The 27652-nt window shown below is 47.5% G+C and overlaps 1 protein-coding gene across 2 annotated transcripts in view; it reads left to right on the plus strand.

The window, feature by feature from the left end:
* Positions 1–27652, plus strand: part of PLCG2 (phospholipase C gamma 2) — a 221437-nt gene that overhangs the window by 58399 nt on the left and 135386 nt on the right. For both annotated transcript variants that reach the window (XM_088449429.1, XM_088449430.1), the window contains exons 3-4: positions 24422–24565; positions 27341–27434. In XM_088449429.1, the coding sequence (XP_088305555.1) occupies positions 24422–24565; positions 27341–27434 (238 nt within the window). The remainder of the gene's footprint in view (positions 1–24421; positions 24566–27340; positions 27435–27652) is intronic.

Here is a 27652-nt window from a genome sequence, read left to right on the forward strand (position 1 = left end):
CAGTAGTGGTCCCCCTTATGCAGGCTCCCAGTAGTGCCCCTTGTACAGTACCCCCAGTATGCAATGCCCCCAGTAGTACCCCTTATACAGTGCCCCCAGTAGTGGTCCCCCTTATGCAGGACCCCAGTAGTGATCCCTAGTATGCAGTGCCACTTAGACAGTGCCCTCTGTAGTGGTCCTCCCTATTCAGTGACCCCAGTAGTGGTCCCCCCTATGCAGTGCCCCTTGTGCCTCCAGTAGTAAACCCCTATATAGTGCCCCCAGTAGTGCCCCTTATGTAGGCCACCCTGTGCAGTGCCCCCAGTACTGGTCCCCCCTTATGCAGGCCTCCAGTAGTGATCCTCCCTATGCAGTGCCCCTTATACAGTGCACTCTGTAGTGGTCCCCCTTATGCAGGCCCCCATTAGTGCCCCCAGTAGTGGTTCCCCTTATACAGACCTCCAGTAGTGATCCCCCCTATGCAGTGCCCCTTATACAATGCCCCCAGTAGTGGTCCCCTTATGCAAGCCCCCAGTAGTGATCCCCCCTATGCAGTGCCCCTTAGACAGTGCCCTCTGTAGTGGTCCTCCCTATTCAGTGACCCCAGTAGTGGTCCCCCCTATGCAGTGCCCCTTGTGCCCCCAGTAGTAAACCCCTGTATAGTGCCCCCAGTAGTGCCCCTTATGTAGTCCACCCTATGCAGTGCCCCCAGTACTAAGGGGGTTATGCAGGCCTCCAGTAGTGATCCTCCCTCCTGCAGTGCCCCTTATACAGTGCCCCCTGTAGTGGTTCCCCTTTTGCAGGCCCCCATTAGTGCCCCCAGTAGTGGTCCGCCTTATACAGACCTCCAGTAGTGATCCCCCCTATGCAGTGCCCCTTATACAGTGCCCCCAGTAGTGGTCCCCCTTATGCAGTGCCCCCAGTAGTAGTCCCCCCAGTAGTGTCTCCAGTAGTGGTCCCCCCCGATGCAGTGCCCCCAGTAGTGCAGACAAAGACACACACGTAAAAAAACAACAAAAAAACACACTTACCTGAATCCCCGCTCCCGCTCCCGCCGCCATCCGATCCTCCGTCCTCCCGGGCTGACCCGCTCTGCATTATGGGAGAGACGTCATGACATCTCTCCCATCCATCATCCACTGTGGGAGCCGGAAGCTGGAGCTCATAAGTGAGCTCCAGCCTGGCAGTGGGCGCAGCAGTAAATGTGCTCTGTGCCCCGGACGTGAACCCCTTAGTGTTAGGGACTGCTAGTGACAGAGAAGCTTTGACGAGGCCTAGCAGCTTCCCATGTATTTACAAATGCATGCAACCAATATCTCTGAAATTCTATTACCATATAGTCTCACATATTGTTGCTAGTATAATTCAGTGTGCTGAGGAACAATAGGGGGTTAAACCCCCCTCCCTTTTCTATTTGGTATGACCCCTCCTTTTCATGCACCTGAAAAAGTACTACCAGATTGATTGAGCAGCTGCCATTTTTTTTTGTTTGTGGTCAATGAGAGTCTGTCTGACTCTCATTGGCTGCTAATTAAAACAAACACACAGCCGGCGGCTGTGTGTTTGTTACTGTGTAGAGCTGACCGAACTGAGGGCCTGATTCAGACCCGGTCGCAAGCGATGAGTGCTCGCAACTGGGTCGATGGTAGCCCAGAGCGCATGCGTACGACGGAGCCGGCTCTGTAGTGCGCATGCGCGAGACCCGGATAGCGACGGGCAAACCGTCGCTCCGGGTCTCGCACCAAAGGGGGCATGCTGTCGATGTTGAGTGACAGCACGCCCCCTTTGGTGGGCGGGCCGGGGGGGTGGCTGCCCAAACGGAGGCGTTCCCATGAGAACGCCTACCGTTTGGGGGCGGCCCCACTGACATCACCAGTGATGTCAGTGGGAGAGCTTCCGGCTCAATTTGAGCCAGAAGCTCTCTGGGGCTTGCGGCCACGAGACCCTACCACAAGGGTCTTGTCGCAAGCCAGATGGTCGCGATGGTCTTGACCATCGCGACCATTTTCCTGGCCGCTCACTATAGCTGTGGGTGGTCACCAACAGCTATGCGAGCGGCCAGGAGGCCGCTCTAAAATTAGGAAGGACAGCCCTGATTCAGAGCGAGCGCTCTGTCAGAGCGTCCAGCTCTGAATCAGGGCCTCCGTCCGGTCAGCACTACACTGACCACAGTGTCCTGGACCACGGCCGATGGCGTCCAGGGCACAAGCCCTGCTCGACCCACCCCTAGTTACACCACTGATAGAGACACACTTGTATGCACAAACATGGTGTAAAGTCATTTTCCAAGGAGCGGTCTTTAATGTATGTCTTCTTGTCCACAAAATGCGCTTCCGGAGGTGAAAGCTCCAATGAGGCAGATTCAATTTGGGCAGCACAGACGGTGTAATGGTTAGCATTACTGCCTCACAGCACTGAGGTCATGGGTTTGATTACCACTACAGCCCTAACTGTGTGGAGTTTGTATATTCTCCCTGTGCTTGCGTGGGTTTCCTCCGGGTGCTCCGGTTTCCTCCCACACTCCAAAAATATACTGGTAGGTTAATTGGCTCCCCACAAAATTAACCCTAGTGTGTATGTGTGTGAGCATGTGAAAGGGAACATAGAGTGACAGTGACACCACAAGTGACCCGCACTCATGGTGGTAGCTAACGCCTACGCTTGTAGTTTGAGGGGGGCAATAGAAGACACGATATTGACCCCAGTGCATACTCTTGCATGGATGGCAAATAAATAAACCAGTTATCATTCCGTGGACACTGTGGCACCACCACGACTGACTGCAAGTGGGTATAGCGGTTTATTGGCACCACCAGGTTCCATTCCCCCATGCATGTACCTATTTTTAATGCCAATCCCCAAAGTTAAAAGGATTCACATATCCCTCCGCAGGTTGTTTTGTGTCACATGCCTCATCCCTGTTGTTCTGATTTCACTGAGGCATGAGGCACACAGTTATGTCATAATAAACAAATCGCAGATAGCACTAAGGGCCTGATTCAGACCCACTCTGTCCGCTCGCAAGTGGGTCGATGTTGTGCACTGCGCATGCGCACGATGGCGGGAACTCCGTCGTGCGCATGCGCCAGACGCGACGAGCGAAGGACTTTCCTTCGCTCGTTGTGTCTGATCAAAGGGGGCGTGCTGTCGATGTTGATTGACAGCACGCCCCCTTTGGTGGGCGTGCCTCCCTGACGGGGGCGTTCCCAAGGGAACGCCTACCGTCAGAAGCCGGCCCACTGACATCACTATTGATGTCAGTGGGAGTGATTTTGGCTCTGATAGAGCCAAAATCACTCCGGGCCTTGCGGTTGAAAAACTCAACCGCAGGCTCCAGCTCGCAGTGGCGATGGTCGCAATGGTCAAGACCATCGCGGCCATCAAACTGCACGCTCGTATAGGCTGTGGGTGGTGACCCACAGCTATACGAGCGTCCAGGAGGGCGCTCCAGAATTATGGAGGGCGGCCCTCATTCAGAGCGTGCGCTCTGCTCAGAGCGTACGGCTCTGAATGAGGGCCTAAGACTATTGCAGCTGCCAGTATATATTATGTAGAGAATACGTTCCCTGAAAACTCACCTCTTCAGGCAGCTTATTAAATCCAGAACCATACCCTCCATAAGTTATCCTACCCAATTACATCCGCTCTCTACAGTCCCCACGTTACATACATGTATGTTCTCTTCCTTCACTTTCACATCCTCAGGACCCCAGCCCAGGCCAACATTCCTATATGACTGGATCATACAACCCACCAAGAACCTCCGCAATCTGGCTGGACCATTATACAGTAGGTACCAGGGCCGTAACTAGGGTGATGTGACCTGTGCCATTGCGCAAGGCAGGGGGCGCTGTTTGGGCCTGTCAATTTTCCTGTTTATTATCATTCTCACTTCCTCTTCTTTTATCCCCAGCATCTCCTGGCCTCCCCTATCTCTTCCCTGACCCTTCCCCATGAGGCCATGGCCCTTTCTCAGGTGCACTATCTTATGGCCCTATTTAAAAAATGGGAGGAGGGGGCGCCAATGCTCTCTCTGGCTCAGGGCACCAAAAAGTCTAGTTACGGCTCTGGTAGGTACTTACCTTTGTGTATCAATGCCAATTCCCCTATAGAGCGTAAGCTTGCGAGCAGGGCCCTCTTACCTCTATGTTTGTCTGTTATTACCCAGTCTTGTTCTATTACTGTTTGTCCCCAATTGTAAAGCGTGACAGATAGAATATGCTGGTGCTGTATCAGTAACTGATAGTGTGAGCAGCACTGTGCAGTCCAGCTGACTATCATTATGTTGTTACACATTGACAAAGAAAGCAAATTGTACATAGGCAAATATCTTTCCTGGTGTGATAACAAAGTGACACATGGTTCATTCTTCTCCCTATTGACCAAATAGAATGTTATGAATACACTGTTACTGTATATACAGTTACAATGTTATGTATATACAGTATGTACAAAAGGTGAAACTATCTTGTTATATATTTCATATGTAAATGACTATAGTGTTGCTGTACATGGTACACCATACGTGGTGTGCCTCATTCCCGTGTAACTGGTTTATTCTGACAACAAATGCAGGACCTGAGAACAAACATTCAGCAGATACAAGAATAGTGGGAATAGTGAGTGTTTTGTTAAAGAAGTGCTGTTCTTCTTCCAAACATCTTTTCTGTTCTAATGACAGAGCCTAATGATGTCCTAACTCAGAGGTTCCCAAACTCAGGGCCTGATTCAGACCCGCTCGCGAGCGCTAAGTGCTCGCTTGCGGGTCGATGGTGGCCCAGTGCGCATGCGCACGACGGAGCCGGCTCCGTCGTGCGCATGCGCGAGACCCGGATAGCGACGGCCAAACCGTTGCTCCGGGTCTCGGTCCAAAGGGGGCATGCTGTCGATGTTGAGTGACAGCACGCCCCCTTTGGTGGGCGGGCCGGGGGAGTGGCTGCCCAAACGGAGACGTTCCCATGTGAATGCCTCCGTTTGGGGGCGGTCCCACTGACATCACGAGTGATGTCAGTGGGAGAGATTTTGGCTCTGTGAGAGCCAAAATCTCTCTGGGTCTTGCGGCCACGAGACCCTACCACAAGGGTCTCGTCGCAAGCCCGATGGCCACGATGGTCTTGACCATCGCGACCATCTTCCTGGCCGCTCGCTATAGCTGTGGGTAGTCTCCCACAGCTATGCGAGTGGCCAGGAGGCCGCTCTAAAAAACAAGAAGGCCGGCCCTGATTCAGAGCGAGCGCTCTGTCAGAGCGTCCGGCTCTGAATCAGGCCTTCAGTCCTCAAGGCACCCTAGCGGTCCAGGTTTTAAGGATAACCATGCTTGGGCACAGGAGACTAAATAAGTACCTCAGTGTTTTGATTTAACCATTTGTGCTCAACCATGGATATCTGTAAAACCTGGACTGTTAAGCTGGCCACACACTAGACCAACTTACATCCAACCAGCCAACTTGTTGATTGGTTGGAATGAAAATCTGGTAACGTATGGGAGTAAATGATGCTCCAAAATGCCAGAAAACAGATGAAAATGGTCGGTCAGACAAGTTTGTTAAATGTTTGATCTAAACAATTTGTTCAAACAACAGTTTTTGTCCATTTTCCGGCGTTTGGGAGTAAATTGCTGATTGTCATTTGCTTTCATATATTACCAGATTTTCATTCCAACCAATCAACTAGTTGGCTGGTTGGACAGATAATCTTTAGATGTGTGGCCAGTTTCAGGGTGCCTTGAGGACCGATATTTGGAACCTCTATCCTAACTCATTAATAACATATCACTTGGGCCTCATTTGTCACATACATGGGAATGGGTATAAAGTCCCGGCGGCTGAAGCCTGAAGGGAGAAGATCCCAACAGGGCAGGTAAGTACCCTATCCCTACCCCTCTTCCCCCCTAACCCCAACCCTCCCTTAGTGGTACCTAACCCTAACCTCCCCCCCTAGTACCTAACCCTAACCTCCCCCCTGGGGGTGCTTAACTCTAACCCCCCCTTATCGCACCCTAAACCTAACCCTCCCAGGGGGGTGCCTAAGCCTAACCTTCCTCCGGGGGTGCCTAACCCTAACCCTCCCCCCTAGGGGTGCCTAACCTTAACCTCCATCCCCAAAACCTACCCCTAACCCCACTGCGCTGCCTAAACCTAACCACACATCCCCCGCGCGGCTAACGCCAAGGGCGCCCCAGACTTACCTTGTTCGAGCTGGCGTCCTTCGGCGTTCCGATGTCGGGATTAATATAGGCGTTGACGACTATCTTAAGTCCCTTATCAGGATTCAGATGTCAGTATTGAGACCGGTTGCTTTGCGGCCGCCGGTCTCATAACTACATCCCCATACATGACCAGTACAGTAACTCATTCATTGAGGTGTTACAATTCTAATAAGAAAGCTCATATATTGGATACCGTATGACGGGTAACAGGTGACCTCTAGTGCAGTATGCAGCCCTCTCCTGCAGCCCCTTCTCCTCACTGCTTTATTGTTATAACTTGTAAGACTTGTGTAAAATACCCACGGTATGTTACAGTAGGTAGGTGTCTCTTACTTTGATATATTGTTTTATCTTAATGTGAGTGTCTCTCAATGGTTAGTGGGACACCCATGCTGTCCCTGAAGAGAATTCGTCATCCTTTCACTGATTTGTATATACAGAGCACCAAGGACGTTACTAGAACTTTGTGGGTAACATTTTGAAGGGGCCCCTATACTTCAAAGAGAAAACTCTCTCTCAGTACTCCACAGAAGTAGACATGCCTAGTACTGCCCAGGAGGTGTGCTTACTGCTGCCTATCATTTTACTGCATTAATATCCTCAAGTCTATTCGTCCAGAGACGTAAGGATGGTCGAGGTGGTGGCTTTCTAGGCTGCAGAATGCCATAACAGGCAACTAGCATGCCAAACACAGGAGACATGGGGCAGTGACAATGCCATCCTCTAGGCCCAGCATCCGGGCCTAGGGGGCGGCATTATGACTGCCCCATGTAATACCGTTGTAGGGGCAGGTGGGCTGGTGCAATGCCTATGTCTGGGTGTGCAGCTGGTGTAATACCATTATAGGGGCAGGAGGGCTGGTGTAATGCCTATGTCTGGGTGTGCGGGCTGGTGTAATACCGTTGTAGGGGCAGGTGGGCTGGTGCAATGCCTATGTTATGTGTGCAGCTTGTGTAATACCTATGTAGGGGCAGTTGGGCTGGTGTAATGTCTATGTCTGGGTGTGCAGCTTGTGTAATACCTATGTAGGGGTAGTTGGGCTGGTGTAATGCCTATGTCTGGGTGTGCAGCTGGTGTAATACCATTGATGGGGCAGGAGGGCTGGTATAATGCCCATGTCTGGGTGTGCAGCTGGTGTAATACCTATGTAGGGGCAGGAGGGCTGGTGCAATGCCTACATAAGGGCAGGTGGTGCAAAACCTATGTAAGGGCAGGAGGGCTGCTGTAATGCCTATGTAAGGGCAGGAGGGCTGGTGTAATGCCTATGTAAGGGCAGAAGGGCTGGTGTAATGCCTTTGTAGGGGCAGGAGGGCTGGTGTAATGCCTATGTAGGGGCAGGAGGGCTGGTGTAATGCCTATGTAGGGGCAGAAGGGCTGGTGTAATGCCTATGTAGGGGCAGGAGGGCTGGTGTAATGCCTATGTAGGGGCAGGAGGGCTGGTGTAATGCCTATGTAGGGGCAGAAGGGCTGGAGTAATGCCTATGTAAGGGCAGGAGGGCTGGTGTAATGCCTATGTGGGGCAGGAGGGCTGGTGTAATGCCTATGTGGGGCGGGTGGGCTGATGGGTATAGTTAAATTTTTACTGGTGCTATTTCTAGTAAGATTTTTTCAGGGCTGATCTAATATGTAGAGAAACATAAAATGAACAAATGTTATTATTTATTGTGGAAGAATTTGTTGAAATACTAAGTCACCTAACAGTTGAGAAAATGTAATAAAATTAAATCATTTTGTCCAATTCAAAATATTTGTAAAAGACTTTCTGGATATTTAATGACAATAATCCAAAAAACAAGTAAGGTATCAGTAAGTAGTGTATGGTATGACAGTCGCGGTGAAAATGAATCTACTGCGAGCAGCTTCTATAGCTGGTGATGATAGTTTCCTGCCAGTAAAACAAAGTCTCATTAAACATTAGAATGAGTACGAATGGACAATAATTGGCCCGTTCTAATAAAAGGGAACCTTCCAGGTGGGTCTATGTAACTATCTGATAACTCATTCCTTCTTAGCAAGGCAGTTACAATCTGTATATGTATTATTCAATGTTAACAGCTCAATAGTCTGTATTTTTGAGAATGCCAAGATCAGGATTGAAGCTTACAGCGCTGTAAGAGGACAGCAGTGCGCTCTGTGCCGGCCCCAACGCCTAAACCCGTGACATCACGCCTAGGCGCCATTTTCCCAGAGACCTGTGCACGATGCCAGAGTCTACTGCGCCGTCGGAGAGGGCCTGATCCGTGCCTGCACATGGGCCCCCTCCTCTCTTAAAGTGTCACGTAATAATTGAGTGATTTATTTGCTACTGCGCTAAAAGTCCCGAAAACCCCTATGACGCATGTGTTACCCTGAGTATACGCACAAATGCGCTGTTGTGTATGGGACCGCTGGTAACAACACTGACGAGGAAAAACCATGTGCGTTCCTGGGTTGTGGTGACCTGAAGTGAACGCAGAAAAAAAATTGCATGGGCGTGTTATGGGAGTGTCGCAGGCATGTCAGGCGCAGAGCCACACCGGCTATGTTTAGAGGCGTTCTGACAGAGGCAGGTGCAAGTGCCGATAGGGCCCCCGATGGTGGAGTGTCTTCAATCCCCAGCAGTGTTGCACCGTGCAGCGCTGCTGAAAGTGGGCGTTTCCGTGCTTGCACGACTAGGTGCATGTCAGTACACAAATGGGCTGAGACTAGTATTTGCATATTATCGTCACTGTGTCTCCACAAACATACGCACCAGCGGCTGCAACTGCATGCACCTCACTGAATCAGGACCCATCTCTCTCAAAGGTTTTATACATCTCACCTTATATGCTTCAATATATCTGCAGGGGTATCGTATTGTGCAGTTGGCTCTATATAACAGCGTGTGTGGCCCCACATGCACAAATTATAATCAGATTGATCAGCTATCATGCAACTCTAAATATGGTGAAATATGAACTAATGGGGCTTATGCTAGCCCATATATTTAAAGCGGCAATCATTTAAAACACGAAAACAGGCTGATTTTGCCTAATAAATTGATTGCTGCTTTAAAAATACATCAGACTTGCCGGAATCGCACCTGTACCTGCATTCAGCAAGCTTTTATATAATCTCCCGTAAGTCCAAAGTTTTCATCATGCAGTCATAACCTATCCATGCACAAAAGGCACATTGTGTCTCCTTATACAAATAAGATGGAAATGATGTGTTTATGTATGCTACCGGTAGCCGAGAAGCATTAACCCCCACTCATCTCATTACTTATACCTGATACTCCTGCACAAGCCTCTTTTATGTAACAGAACAATATCCTTTGATGCCATCTCAACCAGCAAAATCCTTTGTCTTCTATTGTCAGATGGTAGGAACAAAAAAAGAAATAAAAAAAACACAATAATTGCAAAGTGCTACATTCACTGGAAGAAAATATATTTTTACTTCACAGCTATTTAGAAATCAGGTTGATGTTTGCGAGCAGTGGAAGGGGTTCCTGCCTTGACATTGCAGTATTTTGATTTTCTCTGGCCTACCTCCGGCACTTGTTTAATGCACCTGTCATTCTACAGTGCTTTGTTGTACATATATATATATATATATATATATAAATAAATACGTTTTTGCAGATTGGTGTACAGAGGGCATGATTCAGTCCCGCTCGCAAGCGCATAGTGCTCGCAAGCGGGTTGATGTTTGGCCCCTGCGCATGCGCCGCCTCCGGCATACGCATGCGCGAGCCCCAGCGAGCTACGGCAGCTCTGACGCTCCGGGTTTCACTACAAGACAAGGCGGCTGTCAATGTTGATCGACAGCTCGCCCCGTTTTGTAGGCGGGTAGGGGGGGTGGCTGCACAAACTGAGGCGTTCCCGAAGGAACACCTGCCATTTGTGGGCGGCCCTACTGACATCACTTGTGATGTCAGTAGTGGACTTCCTGCTGTATTAGAGCTGGAAGTCCACTCGGCATTGCAAGTGCTGAGACCCTACCTTAAGGTCTCCTCGCAATGCCGATGGTTGCGATAATCGCGACCATCGCAAGGCCGCTCGCACTAGCTGTGGGTGATCACCCACAGCTTTGCTAGCAACCTGGAGCCCGAAACGAAAAAAAAAAAACGGCCCACCCTGATTCAGAGCGAGCGCTCGCAAATTGCAAATTAGGGTTAGGCACTAGGTGGGGAGGTTAGGGTTAGGAACCCCTAAGGGAAGGTTAGGGTTGGGGGAGAGGGTTAGTTATACTCACCTGAATTACTTGTCGGGATCTTCACTGCTGCCTGTCTTCCGGCGTTGGGATTTGAACTGCTGGACATAGGTCCGGCGATCATTCGTACCGATCCCTCATTTATTTATTAACAAAGCATATTTAGTTTAGTATCGCAGTGATACAAATGAAAATGCAACTGGTATTCATCAATATTTACCCCTCCGGCGAGGTCCAGCGATGTCCTCCTCGTCGGCAAGGTCCTCTGCTCAGCTACTGGCAGCCTAACGCTCTCAGCGACGGGCTTCTGTGTGATGTGCAAGCATGACGGTGCAGTGCCTGGAAAGCTTCGCTGGATTTTCCTCACTGCCCTCATTGGGTCCTAATTGCCGGCAACGGGGACCGCATTGCGCTCGCTATCTAAAGATGGCGAGAACGATGCTGTGGCAAACAGCGGTAATCTTAGACTACCGCTGTTTGTTGAATAAAGAAAAGATGACATAACCCCGTTAGCAACCCCTTATGCAGCGGTGATGGCAGGGTTGTCTTAACAGCAGTGTGGGCCCTGGGCAAAGCAATGCACTGGGACCCCTACCCACCCATTCACGGGAAAAAAATTTAAATGGTCAATAAAATTAAACCCTCCTGCATGCCCATCAGACATCCCACACATGCAGAGAGACTCTGTCTGACTGGTTTGAAGCCGGCGGATGAAGTGAAACTGGGACTGAGGTGAGTACTCGTCACGGGGGGGGGGATGGGGTGGGAGAGGTTAGATCGGAATACAGTGCACCGGTGACTGTTTTATGAAAATATCACAAATTTACCAACTGGCCGCAGCTGCAGGGCGGCAGGTTGGCGAGCCCCCTACAAGCTTCGGGCCCTTGGGCAACTGCCCAACAAGCCCAATGGAAGAGATGGCCCTGGGTGATGGAGGTTTTAATGGGGGAGCGTCATCTACAAGAAAGCCTCTTATCGGATGTGCTGTCCTGGCATCTTTTAGATGATAAATAAACAAGTTAATTCATCTGTTCTCGCTGTGAATATTGACAATAATAGGTTTTGCAGTAATTAACATTGCAATAATGCCGACATTAATAAATTAGCCCATAACCATAGACTGGATATGGTTTTTTATCTATTTGTTTTCTACAAATGGGATGAAGTCGAGTTTGCAATGGGCAGTAATGGCAGTAATGGCAGTAGGGAAGGATATGAAGAACATCTTCTATGATAACGTATGGGAAGTGCCCTTCAGGCTTTATGTTTGTAAAATAAGAAGGAAAAAATAGAGGGCCTGATTCAGTAAGGATCGCTATTGCGTATGCAGCTGCAAAATCGCACGGAACACAGCTGCGAAAGTATGCTAATGCCTGCCACAACTCAGCCGCCATAGAGACGTCCACTGCTGCTTTCTCACATCCATGCTACCTCGCACTCCTGCTTATACATCGGTACCATCTACGCACAGCGGCCCTTCACGCAGCATTTACACCAGGTCTGACCAGCCGCAGACACTGCAAGACTCGTCGCACGCAGTGAGTACTCAGGGATGGATTCACGCTAGTGCACTGCTGAACGCAGCTTCCCGATGTTTGGTAATCAGCGCAGAGGCCAGACCTGTTCTGCGCGTGTTACCACTGTTGTGGGGGAGGGGAGAGGCCAGGATCTCCGTCGAGTGATGGAGATTTCCTGGCCTCTTCCTCTAAACTGCGGCGTCTGGCTGCGGGAACCTATGAATCACCGCAGCTGGCCGATGGTACGCAGATTATGCGATGCTGCGTTGAACAACTCAGCTCGGTTAAGTAATGCAGAGGGGGCGTGATGGCTCCTGTGCATTACCATATCTGCAAATTATTGGACGGTCTCCCTAACTTGTTTTCCAGCTGCTCTGCGAGTGGCGTGCTGTAACAGTTCTCTTTATCGATGTTGTGTTATTCGATTCTTAAATGCGCAGAAAACACCTGACTAAATTTATCATTAATTAAAGCAGGTATATGGTGATGTGAGAAAGTGATGTGACATGTTCAATAATGGACGAACAAACCGGCATGGCGAAGATCGACAGGGACGCCCGGCCTATCACTTTTGGGTGGGAGGTTTTCGATCAACCACCCTATAGTCCGGACCTTGCTCCAAGCGATTTTCACTTCTTTGCTAAGCTCGGAGTGTCCCTGGGCGGAAAATGTTTTGGAAGTGATGTTGAGTTGAAATTTGCAGTCAGCAACTGGTTCAATGGACTGGAGGCAGCCGTGTACAAGGGGATTCTGAAGTTTGTGGACAGGTATGATAAATGCTTATATACAGGGGCGTAGAAAGCCGGCCCAGGGCCGGGTGAAGAGGGCGTGGCCTAATCGTGAGCTACGTGACCATGCCCCCTTAGTAAAAAAGAAAACGTTATTGCAGCGCCTTTTTGATCGCTCCCCCCCCACAGGCACGCTGCTGTGTGCTGGGCTGCCTGTGAGGTAAGAGGGAGGGGGGGCAGCATCAGACCCGGGCCCCTCCAGCCAGCCCTGTCCCGGGTAATTAGTACCCACTCTTCCCACCTCTCTGCGCCTGTGCTTATATAAAGGAGGTGAATATGAGGAGAAATAGACAAAGGTGCTCTGAGTTTAAAAAAAAAAAAAAGAACAAATAATTGTTTAATATTATTAGTATTTTTTTTTTTTATAGGCAAATGGTCTTTACTTCCCTCATACTATTTCCAAGTGTCCTCTGAAAATGTACACAAACTCCTTTTGACACATCAAGAGGACTTTAATCAATCGTTTTGTATTTGATAAATTTCCAAAAAATATATTGTTATAGCTGTATGTGTTATTTTATGTACTTTCCAGGCATGTATTCACATTATTACTTGTTCAGGTTCATTGGCACAGGATATAATACTCTGGGTGAAACAGCAGAGATGAATTGTAACCCAGGGCAACAGCTGAACAATTCTCCTGGAGGGATATACAGACAAGACTAAAGGTGCCCACACACATACCGATATACTTACGATCAGCCGTTGTGTACGATTGCTGTCCAATCTTCATCCGATCTCCTGCAGCCAGACTCTTTTATAGTGCATTGTGTTCTAGATTGTCAGATCTGCCATACTGCACGGCAGATCTGACAATGCGATGTGCGACCTGCAGGGACGCGCATCGCATCATGATCGTGAGTGGGGACTCGCGATTTACTCACGATTTGGCCATATTTTACATGATCTGTCGTTTCAATGCCTCGGAATCGGCCAGATCGTGTAAAATATTGCTATGTGTGTGGGCAGCTTAAAAAAAAGCACAGAAGGAAGCCAAAAACAGATAAAGCCGTGTATTTAGGGCCTGATTCAGACCCACTCGCGAGCGCTGAGTGCACGCAAGCAGGTCGATGTTGGCCCAGTGCGCATGCGCACGACGGAGGCGGCTCCGTCATGCGTATGCGCGAGACCCGGATAGCGACGGGCAAACCGTCGCTCCGGGTCTCGCTACAAAGGGGGCGTGCTGTCGATGTTGAGTGACAGCACACCCACTTTGGTGGGCGGGCCGGGGGCGTGGCTGCCCAGACGGAGGCGTTCCCATGGGAACGCCTACCATCTGGGGCTGGCCCCTGACATCACAAGTGATGTCAGTGGGTGGACTTCTTGCTCTGTAAGAGCAAGAAGTCCACTGGGACTTGCGGCAATGAGACCCTACCACAAGGGTCTCGTCGCAAGTCTGATGGTCGCGATGCTCTTGACCATCGTGACCATCATGCTGGCCAGTCGCACTAGCTGTGGGTGGTAACCCACAGCTATGCGAGCGGCCAGGAGGCCGCTCTAAAAATACAATAGGTGGGCACTGATTGAGGGCCTGATTCAGAGCCGGATTCTATTTGCGGTCGTTCGTTCACAAAAAAGGGGTGGCTATTCAAATGAACCGTTCGCTCTTTGCGGCCTGGTCACGCCTTTATGTCTGAACGAGCGAACAAAACTAGCGGTCGTAATTTTGAAAAAGACGACCCCAGGCCGCTCGCATGATACGTCATGTCCGCTATTTATTAGATTAATCGAGTACATCGAACAGCGTATGAACTGCTCGCTATTCTTGTGGCTGGTTTTTCCTACCGCTATATTGCGAGCAGTTCTGACTTTAAAACAACCAAGTGACGTGGTCAATGACGCTGCTGTTTTAATTATGCACACCCATAAAACGCCCGTTTTGACCTTTAAGCACGCCTGCGTTCTGAATTCCACTCGCCGTTTTCAAGCACCTTCCCCTGTTACCACCCACTTACACCTCCCTCTGTCACTCAAAATAGCAGGCATTCGCTATATAGCGAACAAACGTTTTTTGGCCGCACTGACTGGTTCGCACATGCGTATTACAAACCGTACGCATGCGCAGATGTGAGAACATCGCTCGGAACGAGTGAACGGCCGCTTACGAGCGGCTCTGAATCAGGCCTTCAGAGCGAGCGCTCTGAAAGAGCGTCCGGCTCTGAATCAGGCCCTTAGTCCTTTCAGTAAGGCACGTATAACAATACATACAAAGGGGCGTATTCAATTAGCGGCGATAAAATAGTCTGATTTCCCCGGAGAAATCAGGCGATTATCGCATGCTCACTCCTGTTTTCACCAAAAGACAGGCGAAAATTGGTATGTGTGATAAAAAAAGCAGAAAATAAGTGAAAAAGTGAGGACATGAAGGAAATGGCATCTGTACTCCAACAAATGGCTGACGTACATCGGAAATTAATGTAGAAGTGTATTATTGGCCATAATAAAAGTATTTAGGGTACTTAAATTGCGTCGGTTGGCAATATATTGCGTATTTTAGAAAAAAATAAAAAAATTAGAGAAAGCTATTTTTTTCAAGGAAATTACTGTTCCAAGTAAATTGGGGGTACGTTAAAAACTTAAAATGGGTGCAAGTATATTTTCCTGTCGTAAAAGCGCACTTTTAAAAAACTTTAAAAATACGCCTGTTGCGACCACGTGCAATGTTTAAATCACGCATCCATACAGCCAATGAAAAAAATATTTATGCAGAATCACAGAGCACAAGAAGTCATAAGCAGCAGATTAAACTAAAACAATGAATCACCAAATCAAAAAACATACATATAATAAGGTTCAGTATATAATCATGCGCCAGACTACAAAATGAAAAAAAAAAACTTTTAGAGGTCTCAGTCCAAACTGTTTGGTCTCACCCACAAATTTGCGAGAGATGTGATGTATTACTCCTATAAATTCCAATATCATAGGGACAAAAAGGGAAAGAAACAAACAATATTGTATCAATTTCCAAGAGGTATTTTTTTCAAAGATAACACCTCAGTGTTAAAAGTTCGAAGTAGAGTGTTCCAGACAAAAGCTAAAGAACCCGGGTGCACTTGGAAAATATACAACCTCACTGTGTGTAATGTAAATATACAGGTGCTCACCTGTATGCTTACATATATACAGTATGGTTGTCAGCAGGCACATAAAGGTTTCTTTATCTCCCCATACTGTACTGTATGTCATATAGCGATCACCAAATAAGGGGAAAGAAAACAGACAGATGGTATATGGTCACATATGCCGTCCAAGCAAAAAATGAAACCCGGGTGTTCAATACTGGGACATAATACAGGACTGGACAAGATAAATAATGCACCTTTTGGGACACAGGGCCTGATTCAGAGCCGCTCGTAAGCGGCCGCTCGTTCGCTCCGAACGATGTTCGCACATCTGCGCATGCGTATGGGTTGTAATGCGCATGCGCCAACCAGTCAGTGTGGTCGGAAATCGTGTGGTCGCAAAATAGCAAATGCCTGCTAATTTGAGTGGCAGAATGAGGCGTTTGTGGGTGGTAACAGGGGAAGGTGCTTGAAAACGGGGAGTGGAGATCCGAACGCAGGCGTGCCGAACGGTCAAAACGGGCGTTTTAAGGATGTGCATAATTAACAAAGCAGCGTCATCGACCACTTCACTTGGTTGTCATTTAGCCTGAACTGCTCGCATGATTGCGGTAGGAAAATGCTACCACAAGAATAGCGAGCAGTTCATACGCCTTTCGATGTACTCGATTAATCTAATAAATCCCACATTTAAAAAATGTAAAAATGATGCATCAAGGAACTTACCCTGAGTATGCAGGTCCAGACACACGTGCAATGAAGCGCCATCTTGTCTGTGACCAATAAAGTTATATAGGGAGACAACCAAACAGAACGTGTGGTTACTGCACAAGGTGGGAGTAAATAGCAATTATCTGTATAGAGTGATAATAATATTTGCTCTCTAATGACATGCACAAGAGGCTTGTTTAAACATAAAAATCTTAATTTAATATACAATATGACACATAGATAATGTTAAAACAGAAAATATATTGGCATAATCTGATTTTGGATAATCTAATGATACAGTTTGCTGTGAATGCGTGATTTTGAAACTAATGTAACTAATTAAACGATAAAATGTAGCAAATATTATTATCACTCTATACAGATAATTGCTATTTACTCCCACCTTGCGCAGTAAGCACATGTTTTGTTTGGTTGTTTTCATTAATTTATTTGGTCCTAACTAGATCAAGCTTGTTACTAGCTAGCAGGTGGTACTTAAACGTATACAAATTATATTTTAGAAAGCGCCAGGTACTGTAGCTTTAAAAACGACAAAATAATTTCTTGTCTATATAGGGACACAAACTTACCCATCATTCTTTTACTATTATACACATATTACCGGGAGCCGTGATCACGTGGATGTGATCACATGGCTCTAGTTATCTGAGTGGGCAGAAGAAGTTGCCGTCCAAACCACCTGCAGTGTTCAGTACTCAATAAAGTTTAGTGTTTAGCATTCACTAAGAATGCTGGGTAGGTTTGTCCCCCTATATAACTTTATTGGCCACAGACAAGATGGCGCTTCATTGCACGTGTATTTGGACCTGCATACTCAGGGTGAGTTCCTTGATGCATAATTTTTAAATTTTTTAAATGTGGGATTCAAAAAATAGGTTTTATAGGCCATGAATTTTATACTTTTTAGTCACTCTACTTGAAAATGCGCCTGGAGTGCATCGAAACGCGTAGAAAGAGTGATTACAAACAGTGGCCCTGATCCAGAGCCACTCGCTATTTGCGAGCGCTCGCTCTGAATCAGGGTGGGACAGATTTTTTTTTAACCCAGGCCTCCAGGCCGCTCGCTAAGCTGTGAGTGACCACCCACAGCTTTAGCGATTATCGCGACCATCGGGCTTGCGACGAGACCCTTGTGGTAGGGTCTCGTCCATCGCAAGCCCCAGTGAACTTCCTGCTCTAATAGAGCAGGAAGTTCACTACTGACATCACGTGTGATGTCAGTAGGGCCGCCCACAATTGGTAGGCGTTCCTAAGGGAATGCCTCCATTTGTGCAGCCACCCCCCCGACCCGCCTACAAAACGGGGCGAGCTGTCAATCAACATCGACAGCCGCCCCGTCTTGTAGCGAGCCCCGGAGCGAGTGATTCATTTTCTTGCTTGGACTGCATATGTGACCATATACCATCTGTCTGTTTTCTTTCCCTTTATATGGTGATCGCTATATGACACATGGGGAGATAAAGAAACCTTTATGTGCCTGCTGACAACCATATATATGTAAGAATACAACTGAGCGCCTGTATATTTACATCCATATAGCCCCCCGAAATACCAGACCCAGGGCCCCATTTACTAACAAAATATAACCCCTTTAGCGCTCACTAAAGGGATTATACCATCTTTCTGTATTTAGTAAACAGCGGTAATCTTAAATTACCACTGTTTGTACAACATCGCTCTCGCCAACTTTTAGATGGCAAGAGCGATGCGGGCCCCATTGCCGGCAATGGAGACCCGGTGCCTTTCCGGCTTCAGCGAAGCCTTCCAGGTACTGCCGGGTCCCCGTGTCATGCACATGCACAGACGGACCGTCGCGCATGCGCATAACACTGGAGCCCCGTCGCTGGCAGCGTTAGGCTGCCAGCAGCCCAGCGGGGGACCTCGCCGAGGACTTCACTTGACTTCGCAGGACCTCGCCGGAGGGGTAAGTATTACTACACACCAGTGGAATTTTTGTTTGTATCACAGTGATACTAAACGAAAATTTCCGCTGGTATTTGTGTTCGTTAGTAAATGGGGCCCCCGATACGTTAAACCCATTTTCATAATTTTTTTTATTTCTCACCCAAAATTTGACTAGTTGTTTTTTGCCAAATTGTACATCTTACGAAAAACTTTTGGGGTAATTTATCATTGGGGTGGGGGGAGGGGGTGTCCAAAGGGTTCTGAAAGAAATCCCCACATTTTTTAGGCAAAAATAAGGATTTTGAATTTTTCCACCTGGTCTGAGATGGTGAAAGCTTTTTGCCTGATTCTAACTCTTCGATTTTCGCGGTTGCGATCATTTACCGCAATAACGGCACTTATTGCACCTGATTGAATCCGGCCCTAAAGGTGAAAAGTCATCTAAGGGCCTGATTCACAATTGCACTGTGTAGATGGATCATACTATTTTTTTATCAACTGCGCATGTGTTGGAGCCTGAACGCAATGGGGCTTTTGCACATAGGTGTCCTGTGAGCGTAGAGACGCAATTAGGGGCTATTCAGAGGTGAATGTATCCAGACAGATGGATCTCTTGCACCAAGGATAGGGGGAGTGCAGACGAATTCCGTGCGACTCTGGACCAGCCCCGAAGTCCTCATATTCCCTGTAATAATTGCATATGGCTGTTGATTCCACATTAAAGACTCTAGAATTAGAAGATGTATCGAATCTTGGAGAGAGATAAAGTGGAGAGAGGTAAAGTACCAACCAATCGGCATCTAACTGCCATTGTACAGGCTGTGTTTGAAAAATAGGGATGGTCATCGGTCGGGTGTCCATCGATGATTACCATCGATAGGCCCATAAGTGATTACCATCGATCGCACAAAAAACCATATATAGTGAACCATCGATGGTGTGAACCCCCTCGATGGACACCACTGCTAGGGGCACAGCTGACCACGGGCCAATCAAACAGGGGGGCGGGGTTAAGGATGATAGAGGGTGGGGCTAAGCTCCGTCCTGTCAAGGAAAAAAAACAACTTCTCCCACTCATCCATCAATGGCAGAGAACCGTAGTCGACATCAGGCGGCCACCATCAATGTTTTGAAATCATCGATGGTCCATTGATGTTTTGAAATCATCGATGGACGATGGCCATCCCAAGTTAGCAGTCGATTGGTTGGTACTTTATCTCTCTCCAAGATTTGGTAAATCTCCCCCTTAATCTTCCAGGAACTGTAAAAACATACCAATACCAATAAATGGTGTGTGACACCTCGCGTTACCTCTCTACCTCTACATTTCATAGTAAATATCCATATTTTTTCTCCCCATAAGCTTCGCACCACGGATATACAGATACATCAGGCTTGGGAGGTTTAACTCTTTCCTGAGAGCGTCTCTGCTGATGGCTGCACAGATGCTGGTCAGGGGTTGTGTTGTACTATGTGTACTTCCTCCGGGTGTGTGAGAACCCCCATGTCCTGTCAGGAACAGGAAGAGCTTTGTGTCTGTCCATTATATGTGGTGTAAAACCACTTCCCTCACCTTTCTCCTAAATGTCTTATCAAGAAGAAGCATGTTCTGTAAAGCGTAAGGGGCAGAGCTATAAAATAACCGATCACTAGGTCCGTCAGCCAGAAACACAGCAACTTTTCTCTTATTAAATTGGAGAGCGGATTTGAGTACGTACTGATCACAATATCAGGCCAACGGCAGTGTTCTGGGTGGTGGAGTATATAACGTGCCTGCCCGGTACTTGCCTGCTTTATGGACCTCTTCTCTGGGAGATCCCAAAGGGAAGGTCCAAGTGGCCAGCGAGCGGGGCATAGTAATGCGATTATGCACAAGGGCCCCCTTCAGCCTTGACACGCCAATGATTTAAATGCAAAATGATTTGTATACTGCTCGCCATGACGGAAATGGCGCAGTAGAGGGGAGTCAGTGGTTGCCTGTGATGTGTCAGGAGGAAGCTATAAGGTTGTACTTAAAAACTAACAATGTCTGTGAAAGCCCTGCTATAAATAACCCCACATGTCCCATTATTATTATTATTATCATCATTTATCTATATGGCACCACAAATGTTCCGCAGCGCCTTACAAAATATATAAACAAATACGTGACCAGGGGCGGCGAGAGGGGGGGGAGCGGGTACAGATTACCGGGGCCCGGGCTTCCTGAGGGGCCAGGCGGGGGCCCCGGTCCGGCGCCGCTCCCCCTCTCTCCCTCACAGCAGTCCAGCACACAGCGTGTGCTGAGCTGCAGTGGAGACTGCTCGTGGCTCCTGAGCAGCAGCCACTGCAGTCTCCTATGCCTGTGGGGGGGAGCGATCACACTGATCGCGCCCCCCCTGGCTTTGAGCAGGGCTGAGGGGGCCCAGAGCGCCCCCCTCCCCAGCTGCAAATCTTTTTTTCATTATTTTTTTCCGGGAAGGGGGCGTGGCCACGCCTCCCACGATTAGGCCACGCCCCCTATTACCTGCTCCCGCCGCGGCTCTGAGCGGGCCTGTACGTGACTGAAGACTTACAGCACAATACAATGCAGGACAAGGACATGGCTAATGGACATTGCTACGTTAGCGGCCATAACACCCACATAAACGGCAGAGCTTAAGCAACCGAGTGTTAGGTGTCCTAGTAGGGAGTAAGAAGTAGATGAAAGTAAAGTAAGGAGAAGTACAAGAGGGTAGAGGGCCCTGCTCATAAGAGCTTACATTCTAAATCAAAATACCACACTTTTCTGATTATCTTTTACTGGGTTAAACAAGTGTCTGGTAAACAACAAGATAAAAACCGCGCACCAATAGTGTCCTAATACTTAACCAATTAAAAAACTCATTGATATCTCAGATAAGAGGAACAAACACAAAATTCACTGACTTGATCATTTTTTTGGGGGGGGAAAGCAGTGTTATACGTTAGAAACATATACGCTAATTGTGGTCGTCTATCATGAGTCTACGGCAGGGGTGGGGAACCTTTTTCCTACCGAGGGCCATTTTGATATATATAACATTATTCACAAGCCCGGGACAGGCCACGCCCCCTCCATGTGATGTCACACAGGGCGAAGCCACAATTGCCAGTGGCTACAGCAATGCCTGGGGCATCCTGAGGGTGCTCTGGGGACTTGTACTGTAAAGGCAGCGGTGTGACCGTCTGAAGCATTCAGGTGCCACTGCTAAATAGATTCTGGCTGCAGGGCGCCATTCTAAGCAGATGAGGCTAGCAGAAAAAAGCAAATGATTCAGAGGGCCTTATCCTGAGGTTCACCGTTCCTGGTCTATGGGCCTGCTTCAAAGTCATATTACACGCCCCCATTTTCGGGAACGTTGGCCGGTCCTGCCCACTCCTCGCCCCCAAAACAGCCGCTGCCTTGCAATGATGATGATTGTATTTATACTATATTGTTTCCTCCCTGTATCCACAGGCTGTTTTCACATCCACTCTTTTATAATGTACGTTATAATAACCCGCAATGTACTGGTTTTTGTTTGTATAACTAAAAAGTAATACAATGCACATAGGAGCTAATTCAGATCCGCTCGCAAGATGCGATCGTTTGCTGGCCAAATGGGCCGGATATTTAAATTAAGCGCTCGCACTGCGTCGCGTAAGGACGCCCACTGTGTGTAAGCGAGCTACGGGAACGTGCGCTTGCAAGTGTCTGAAGACGTTCCCTTGCCTCTCGCAACACACGATCTCCGGGAAATGTAGGATTAATCGGGACCATCAAGAGCCATCGGAGCTGCTCGCAGCCCTTGGGGTTGCCTTTCCCCACCGCAAGCACTGCGATCAGTGTGGGCTGAAATACATGCAGGTGACGTGTACAATCAATGACGCTACATTGCTAATTATGCACGCCCTTTAAACTGTGTTTTGGGGGACTGACACGACTGCGTTCGCACATCCTCTCCCCCGTTCACAAGCACCTTCCCCTGTTACCACCCACAAACGGCGCTATCTGTCACTCAAAGCAGCGACCTGATAGTGGCTTACGAGCAACCAAATCAGATCGCAATGCATGGCTTGCGCATGCGCACTGCGAGTTATACGCATGCGCAGATGGGCGAAAATCGTTCACAGCGAGCAATCGCGCCTTAGCGAGCAGGTCTGAATCAGGTCCATACTGTATGAAGGAAGGAGAATATGAAGGAAAAAGTAAACAAAACTACCACAAAACTAATTTATGCTCCACCCTGATGAGTGCTGCCCTAAATGTACTTATGTGTTAGGTGATTTATTAAAGTGCAAAACCATAGTGCAAATAGTGTTTTACATTTGCACAAATTAATATTTTTTTTCCCCCAGGGAAACACATAAAATTTCCAGCCAAGATTTTTATCTGTTGCCCTCAGAGCTGTCATTAGTAACACTGGGCCCAACATTGCGGCTTTCAGTGCCCCATCCACAGTTGCTACAACGCTGAATAGAGGGCGTGGCCAAACCCCGTAGGGGACATGCCTGCGCCTCTTTGGCAGACCTGGGCCCCAGTACATTTTACGGTCCCCGTCTTTTTGACAGAAGTTGGGCGAATTTAGAGAATTCTAGAGTATGGATCCTACTGTGGATTTGTAGTAAAAAATAAAACGGCGTTATATATAAATGAGCCATCAGGGATGGGGTAGGTGCATTTAGGGACCTTTTCTAACCCCCCAAAAGGACTTCTCGTCTCCCAATACTATTATTGGGGTGCATTTTTCACCTTCTAGTGGCTAATTTCCAGCTGCAGTTTGATGATGTCAGGAAAATACTTTAACATACCGAATTAACTGCGCCTCTCATAATTAATGTAAAACTGTAACGAGATTAGACCGAGCAATATTTTAGGAGAAAAACTTAAAGCTTAAATTGGTAGTAGGTTATACTGTCTATTGTAGTTCCTACTGTTCCTCTTCCATGCACTGTTTCAGGAGCATTTGCAAACCCGCAATTATAGAAGTATCGTCCTTTTCCAGGGGTGTTTCCAAAGATCGGTACGTGGGAGCGGAGTGCACCTTAAAGTGTGTTTTTTGGACAGCTGAGCGCACTTCTGTATGCCAAAAAGTAGTGCCAGTTCTTGTTTTATGCAGTTTATAAGTCATTATTATTTTTATATGAAAAAGAAAATGCTGGCCATACTTACTGCTATAGGGTAATGTGTATATACATGCTCTAGGGTGATGTATATACATGCTATAGGGCAAGGGTGGGGAACCTTTTTTCTGTCGAGGGCCATTTTGATATACATAACATTATTTGAGGGCCTGGTGCAGGCCACACCCCCTCCGTGTGATGTCACACAGGGGCAGGGCCACAGTAACCGGTGATTACAGCAATGACCAGAGCACCCTGAGGATGTTCCAGGAGCTGTAATGGCAGCGAGTGACCGTCTGAAGCATCCTAAGGACGCTCCTTGCGTCACTGCTACATAGATTTTGGCTGCAGGGTGCCATTGCAGCCATTCTTGCTCAGAGGGCCAGACTAAATTATTCCGGCGGCCTTATATGGCCCCCGGGCCTGAGGTTCCCTTACCCTGCTGTAGGGTGAGGCATATACATGCTATATAGTGCTGTATATACATGCTATAGGGTGAGGCATATACATGCTATAGGGTGATGTATATACATGCTATAGGGTGAGGCATATACATGCTATAGGGTGAGGCATATACATGCTATAGGGTGATGTATATAGTATATACATGCTATAGGGTGAGGCATATACATGCTATATAGTGCTGTATATATATGCTATAGGGTGATGCATATACATGCTATAGGGTGAGGCATATACATGCTATAGGGTGATGTATATACATGCTATAGGGTGAGGCATATACATGCTATATAGTGCTGTATATACATGCTATAGGGTGATGTATATACATGCTATAGGGTGAGGCATACACATGCTATAGGTTGATGTATATACATGCTATAGGGTGAGGCATACACATGCTATAGGGTGAGGCATATACATGCTATAGGGTGAGGCATATATAGTACATGCTCCAATGCTGACCTGTGATTTATTTTCTTGTAGTGGACCTCTCGGAAATTAAGGAAATCCGCCAGGGGAAAAACTGCAGGGATTTCGAGCGCGGCAAACCCTCTCGCTTGAAGGAAGATTGTTGCTTCTCCATTTTCTATGGGAGTCAGTTTGTGCTCAACACGCTAAGTTTGGAAGGTAAACTATGCCCTAAATACCATCATACAGGCTGGTTTTTCACAAATGTTCTTATAAATAAAATGATATGACACGTCCAGCAGCCACAGCCAAGAGAATAATGTACAAGGAGACCGCTCATATTACGTGAAAACAATATTTATATAACGCACATTTATTCCACAGCGCATTTTACAGCAGTGCTTTGAAGAACTGATGGGGTCATTCAAACCCGCTCGTGAGTGCAGGACGCTCGCAAGCGGGTCGATGTTGCCCCACTGTGCATGCGCACGACGGAGGGAGCTCCGTCGTGCGCATGCGCGAGACTCGGATAGCGACGGGCTCTCCGTCGCTCCGAGTCTTGCACCAAAGGGGGCGTGCTGTCGATGTTGATTGACAGCACGCCCCCTTTGGTGGGCGTGCCGGGGGCGTGGCTGCCAGACGAAGGCGTTCCCATGGGAACGCCTACCGTCTGGGGCCGGCCCCACTGACATCACTAGTGATGTCAGTGGGAGTGATTTTTGGCTCTGGGCTTGCGGCAGCGAGACCCCACCGGGGTCTCCGTCGCAAGCACGATGGTCGCGATGGTCTTGACCATCGCGACCATCATCATGGATGCTCGCATAAGCTGTGGGTGGTCACCCACAGCTATGCGAGCGTCCAGGAGGACGCTCCATTTTCATGGAGGAGGGCCCTGATTCAGAGAGAGCGCTCAGGTCAGAGCGTTCGGCTCTGAATCACGCCCTGAGAGCAGTCTATGCAGGAAGTGGCTTGAACCACAAGGCAGCGGGACTGGCCCGAGTGTCAATCAGATTTATGGGGCGGGCTAACAGAGGTTTTAAGATCTGTCGCCTTACTGGGCCATATGCTGCCATACACCTGCACGACCAGCATAAGATCCGATTCATCATATGATTTCCCTCCGATTCCCCGGAGCTCCCGGCAGCATGTTTGTTGTTTTTCTTAGCACAGGATCTGTCGTAAGATCGATCCTGTGTCTCACAGGCTCATTAGGGAAACAGTCATTGAAATGACTTGAATTTACACACGATGGATCGCATGAACAAAATAAACGGCATGATCTGCACACGATACGACTGAACATATGGGCTGCACATCTGATCATAAAATCAGATTATAGGAGCTGCGGGAGCGCGCATCGGATCTTATCCTACTAAAATAATACACGATTTTCACAAGATCCATATTAAAGACTCACCGAAAATCGGGGCAATCGGCCCGAAATCGTGGAGGTGTATGGCCAGCATAAGTCTCTTTGTCGCCTCCCATCAGCTGATAGGTTTAACAGTATAATACATAATGTAAAATAAATAAAATATAATAGGTAAAATAAATACTTGTGCTGTGCAGCTATAATACATCACTGAAAAAGAAGACACCATCATTTCTTACTGATCATCATATAAAACGTGAGATGGATAATTTACTGCCTAAAATCCTGTTAAACAAATTGTGTAAATCTGTTATAAAAACGAACTTTTACTTCACTGTGTATTTAAATATTTACTTCTTTTTTTAAACTATTATTTTTTGTACCAGGACTAGGCAACCCATGGCTCTGGTGGGGCAACAAGCAGTACCCTAGCAGGAAAGTAATGTGCCCTAGGCTGTCCCCACCGCCCCTCCATAACATCACAGAGCAGGGGCTAGCCAGGTAGCCTAATGGTGCATACACACGGTCAGATTTAAAGGACGATTTAAACAATAATGATATAATTTAAATCGTCCTTTTTTTGCCCTTCAAACAATGCGCGGGCACGGATGGTCGATATCGATATTGACCATTGCCCGTGCATGCGATATCGACCAGGTTAGCCTGGTTACTATCGGGACCCTCGATCGTTGATCGAGGGACGTTATAGTTGTTGGGGGAATGGTACATGTGCTGGATGTTCAATAATGATCAGACAACGATATCTGATTATTGTCTGATCTGATCGTGTTTACGGGCCATAAAGCTGACCATACACTAGACCAACTTTCATCCAACCATCCAACTAGTTGATTGGTTGGAATGAATACCTGGTAATGTATTAGCAGATTTAACAAACTTGTGATTGTTATTTGCTCCCATAAATTACCAGATTTTTATTCCAACCAGCCAACTAGTTGGATGAAGAGCCACATGGTACCTAAGCCTTACCCTTAACTTTTTCCAGCAGCTTGGTAGATGGATAAAACCATTTACAGTTACCCATGTGAATCCCCACACTGTCTTCACGTTCCCCCTATTGTTTAGCAGAGCTCCTTGTAGTGAAGTAGGAAGAAATCCCAGAGGATCAGAAATAGTTTTTTTCCTTTGTGGTCCTTGGAATTTTATAGGTAAAGGATTTCTCTACCATCTATGGTAAAATGTAAGGCTGGGTACACACGTAAAGATTTTCTGTCCAACCATCCAACTAGTTGATTGGTTGGAATGAAAATCTGGTAACGTATGGGAGTAACTGATGATCAGCAATTTGCTCCTAAATGCCAGAAATTAGATGAAAATGGTCGTCAGACAAGTTTGTTAAATGTTTGATCTAAACAATTTGTTCAAACAACAATTTTTGTCCATTTTCCGACATTTGGGAGCAAATTGCTGATTGTCATTTGCTTTCATACGTTACCAGATTTTCATTCCAACCAATCAACCAGTTGGCTGGTTGGACAGAAAATCTTTACGTGTGTACACCTTAAGATTGTTACCAGCCACCAAAAAGTGAAATATGGGAATACTGGTCATATAATACATCATTTTCCCATTGTGTTTCGTTGTCTGGTTTCATTTTGCAGCTGACTCCTTTGAAGATGCAGAGAAATGGATGTGCGGTTTGAATATCTTAATTGACGAAGTGAATTGTGCACCCACCCCGGCCATCACAGAAAGGTGTGCTTATTGCTTATTTCTTCTGTTTGAGAATGGGCAATATACAGGGAAGTGTACAAGAAAGGTGACGTGCCAGGAACATTGTAACAATATGATATGAACAATTTGAAGCATTCTGTTTGTATGGGTCAAATCCAGAGGTTCCCAAACACGGTCCTCAAGGCTCCCACAACAGTTCAGGATTTAACTCCAAGGTTGACCAAAGATGACTATGGGGT

Source organism: Taudactylus pleione, unplaced genomic scaffold, assembly GCF_031769625.1.
Source record: "Taudactylus pleione unplaced genomic scaffold, aTauple2 ptg000484l, whole genome shotgun sequence".
Taxonomy (NCBI): Eukaryota; Metazoa; Chordata; class Amphibia; order Anura; family Myobatrachidae; genus Taudactylus; species Taudactylus pleione.